Here is a 4,159-nt window from a genome sequence, read left to right on the forward strand (position 1 = left end):
CATACATGCAAATCCAAACGTCATTACCGCGTGTTTCTGTTTTCCGTTTGTTGTTTGGTTTGTTATCGTTGTTGCTGTTGTTGTTGCTGTGGTTGTTGTTGTTGCGGCTGCTGCTGTTGTTCGTAGTATTTGTTTCAGTGTCAAGTTCAGCACTCAATGTTGCATGTTTCGTTTGCTTTTTGCGGCGTTTCAAATGGCTGCATGCCAAATATATAATGGGTTTCCCTTGATGACTTTGCAAGCTATGTAGATGGAGATAATCTACAGCAACAACAACAACTATAACACTTATGGAAACAACTCATAGACATGAGTATTGTGTGCAGTGAATGAATTATGGCTTAGTTTTCCATATTTCAATTTGTTAGTTTTCAGATTTTGTAATGACGTTCCAAGGGGAACTTTATGCATCAGGGGCAAGCGGCAACGCAGAAAAGCCTCATTAAATGTTCGTCAGATATGTGAGAAATAGTTTATAATTGTTATTATTACTATTATTATTATGCCATATAATAAACAAGTTGCTGTTTCTATTGCCTTTGAAATTGTTTATAGAGCAGCATTTGTGAGAAATACTACTCATTTATAAATTCTTTTCAAAATTAAGTTTTTTTATTTTATTGTTTTAGAAACTCATATGAGAAGAATATATATATATATATATTTATAATATACAATTTTAAATTTGTACTACATGTAAATTTTTATTTAAATAAGATAAAATATTTAATATTTTAATAGATATATTAAATATATAATATAATTATTATGATTAAATAAAGTTTACTTCTATTTTGTGCCAAATAAAATAATATATATTAATTTGATATTCATTTAATTGGAAATACTTTCTTCAGTTATATTCAATATTAGAAAAATACTTGAAACTTTTCGAATTTCGATTGCAGTGCAATATCATACTTGGATTTTGGCAGCCGCAATCAGGCAAGATGACTGATTGAGAGACACATCCGCCTCTGGGTGTTCCAGTTCAACAAATTGGCTCAAACACACAACTGCTGCTGATTCTCAGAAACTCATCAGAATCTTGGCTGCAAATGTCATTAAGATGCATCCATTGCCCGACCGCCCGTCCGCCTTCCACATTGCCAGAGTTGGGCACAGCTGTGTGTGGCTGGCTGTCAATGCATTAACATGACCAAATCTGTCTCGAGAATCAAGCGATTCATATGGACGCTCACTCTCAACCTCCGCCCTTGTCGACTGACACTCTGACGTCAGCTGAACAGACCGAGCAACAAGCTCAGAGAGCGAAGCTTCTGAACCGCAACAGAAACATCGCACAAATCGCAGCTCGCATAATGTGTATGAGGCAGATAGATAGATCCAAGTAGATGCCACAGTAGAGCGCTGAACGCTGAGCTTACCTGAAGTTCATAGTTAAATGATTTCATTTGCCATTTAATTTACTTTTTGTTTGCTAGGTATTCGGTTCAGCTTCAGTTTTCAGATTCCAATTCAGTTCTCGAACGGACGTCGAGGCGGACAAATGCGAACAGCACACGCGATCTAAGCCAAGCCCCAATACACAATACAATTATAGCCAACAATTAAGATGTTTTTGCAACGCGTTCTATGCTTAATGCTGCTCGCACTGCACTCGGCGGCAGCTGTGCCACATCAAACGTTGCAGGATGCTCGCGAGGAGCGACAGCAGCTGATACAACGCTACATCAAGACGCTCAACAAGGAGGAGGGAGCCATTCGTCTCGTTGGCGGCGATGCAGAGTACGAAGGTGGGCCACAGAGATTCAGTTAAGTCTGGGCAATCCTTAATGCAGTTTTCTTCCTTTCGAGGCAGGCAACATCGAAGTGCTGCACAACAACAAATGGGGCGCCGTTTGCGATGATGAATGGGACGCCACGGAGGGCGAAATTGTTTGCCGTCAACTGGGTTTCCTTGGACTGCGTCGCTACACGCACAGCGGCTACTTTGGCCCCGCTCGACGGCGCTACTGGATGGACAATCTCTTCTGTGAGGGCCACGAACAGGAGCTGACCCAGTGCCACTTTGAGGGCTGGGGCATCAACGACTGCGAGCCCAGCGAGGCAGCTGGCGTCATGTGCTATGCCCCTCGCAACGCAGTGCGAGCTGCGCCCCTTGCACTGCCAGACGATCGCCCATTGCTGAAGTATCCCATTCACCCACGATCACGGCTTTATGTGCGCCTGCGTGGCGGTCGCTCGCCCAACGAGGGACGCGTCGAGGTGCGCATCGATGGTCAGCATTGGGGCAGCATCTGTGCCGATGGCTGGGGCATGCTAGAAGCGAATGTTGTCTGCCGGCAACTCGGCTTGGGCTATGCCAGCGAAGCCTTTCAAACGGACTACTTTGGTGGCGCGAATATCTCGCGTCCCACGCTCAGTGGCAGCGAGTGCTATGGCAATGAGACGGAACTGGCCGATTGCTTGCATCACGATCATCTCCAAGGCATCGTCAGCTGCCATGGCAATCGACAGCATGTGGCTGCTGTGATCTGTGATTACCTCTCACCCGATTTGGTTGTGGACTACTATGAGATCGAGCAAACGGCACATCTCGAGGATCGACCCATGGTGCTGATGCAGTGCGCCATGGAGGAGAATTGTGTGTCCAACGAAGCGTATCAAATACAACGCGATGATCCCCATTGGCGCTATCAGACAAGACGTCTTCTGAAATTTACGGCAGCAGCGATAAATGCGGGCAACACGGACTTTCGGCCTTTTAAGGCGAAGAGTCAATGGGAGTGGCATATGTGTCATATGTAAGGGGGAAATTTTAATTATGAATATTTTATAATTAAGCATATATGTTTTCAGGCACTATCACAGCATGGAAGTGTTTGCCACCTTCGACATATACGATCTACAGGGTCAGAAGGTTGCTCAGGGGCATAAAGCATCGTTCTGTCTGGAGGACAGTAGCTGCTTGCCGGGAGTGCCCAGAAAATACAATTGTGCCAACTTTGGAGATCAAGGTGAGAGCAAAGCGTAAATAACTAAATTAACATATTAAATTATTATGTATTTGGTCATACTATGTTTTATTTTTTTTATTTAAAGGTTAGCTATAATTAAAATTAATACTAACACTATTGGTAAAGCAATGGCAGCGACGGCCTTCAGCTTCATAATATGTTATATTAAGGAAGTAGTAAATAACATAATATAAATGTAAATTAATTTTACTATAAATTCAAGTCAACAGCTCATATTAAAGAATTGAATGCTTATTTATTATATTATAAAGAGCTCTAGCTTAAATTGGAAATATTAATTTATGAAATTTTTCCCACTTCAGGCATCTCCATCAACAGCTCATGTTAAAGTATTGAATATTCATTTATTATAATATAAATACCACAAACTTTTGTAAATTAATTGCATTGCAAAGATAAATTAATGAAATTTTTCCAACTTCCATTTAGGCATCTCCGTTAACTGCTCAGATGTTTATCTCTACAATCTGGACTGCCAGTGGGTGGACATCACTGAGTTGCCACGCGGCTCCTATGTTCTCAAGATTGCCATCAATCCGGAGTTCAAGGTGGCCGAGATGTCTTACGACAATAACGCTGCCATTTGTGATCTTTTCTATGCGGAAAATTATGCCCGCGTTGATAACTGTCGTCTAACGAGACCTTAAAGCAAAGTTTGAGGCAAACTTTGAACCGTCGAATCAGTGCCAAATATTATGAAAACACCAAAGCGTTAAGCGTTAAGATGTTTGTATTTTTCTATAGTACTACATATTACTCAAGTTTTTTTTTGTACCCAAATAAAACTGCACAATCCAAATACTTCGACTAAAACGATGAACTTGAAAGTCACTCAAGTGTAAACCTGTCAGAGACATCAACGGCATTGTTGTCGCCAGCGAAGCATTCATCAAGTGTCAATACTTGTAGTAGCTGGGGCTTCTCTGCAGATATCATTGTATCTCGCTGCTGCTTAAAGGTGGGTGTTGAACTGGAACTGAATGGGGACAGCAAAGCTATAGAGAACAAACGTCTGGATGTGAAATAATCACTGCAAATGCCGTGCACTTGAAACATTCTTTAAGACTACAGTAGAATTCTTTAAATAAGGAAGCCTGACTACTTGGGGTAAGATACATAAGAATTGCTGCTAAGTAAAAACATTTTTGAAGAAAAGC

General features: G+C 41.6%; 1 protein-coding gene across 1 annotated transcript; it reads left to right on the forward strand.

The window, feature by feature from the left end:
* Positions 1-1,425: 1,425 nt before the first annotated feature.
* Positions 1,426-3,826, forward strand: LOC117571209 (lysyl oxidase homolog 3B). Its single transcript, XM_034253255.2, has 4 exons — positions 1,426-1,757; positions 1,823-2,768; positions 2,824-2,981; positions 3,432-3,826. The coding sequence occupies exons 1-4, from the start codon at positions 1,577-1,579 to the stop codon at positions 3,647-3,649; spliced, it is 1,503 nt and encodes a 500-aa protein (XP_034109146.1). The 5' UTR covers positions 1,426-1,576; the 3' UTR covers positions 3,650-3,826.
* Positions 3,827-4,159: the final 333 nt, after the last annotated feature.

Source organism: Drosophila albomicans, chromosome 3, assembly GCF_009650485.2.
Source record: "Drosophila albomicans strain 15112-1751.03 chromosome 3, ASM965048v2, whole genome shotgun sequence".
Classification (NCBI taxonomy): Eukaryota; Metazoa; Arthropoda; class Insecta; order Diptera; family Drosophilidae; genus Drosophila; species Drosophila albomicans.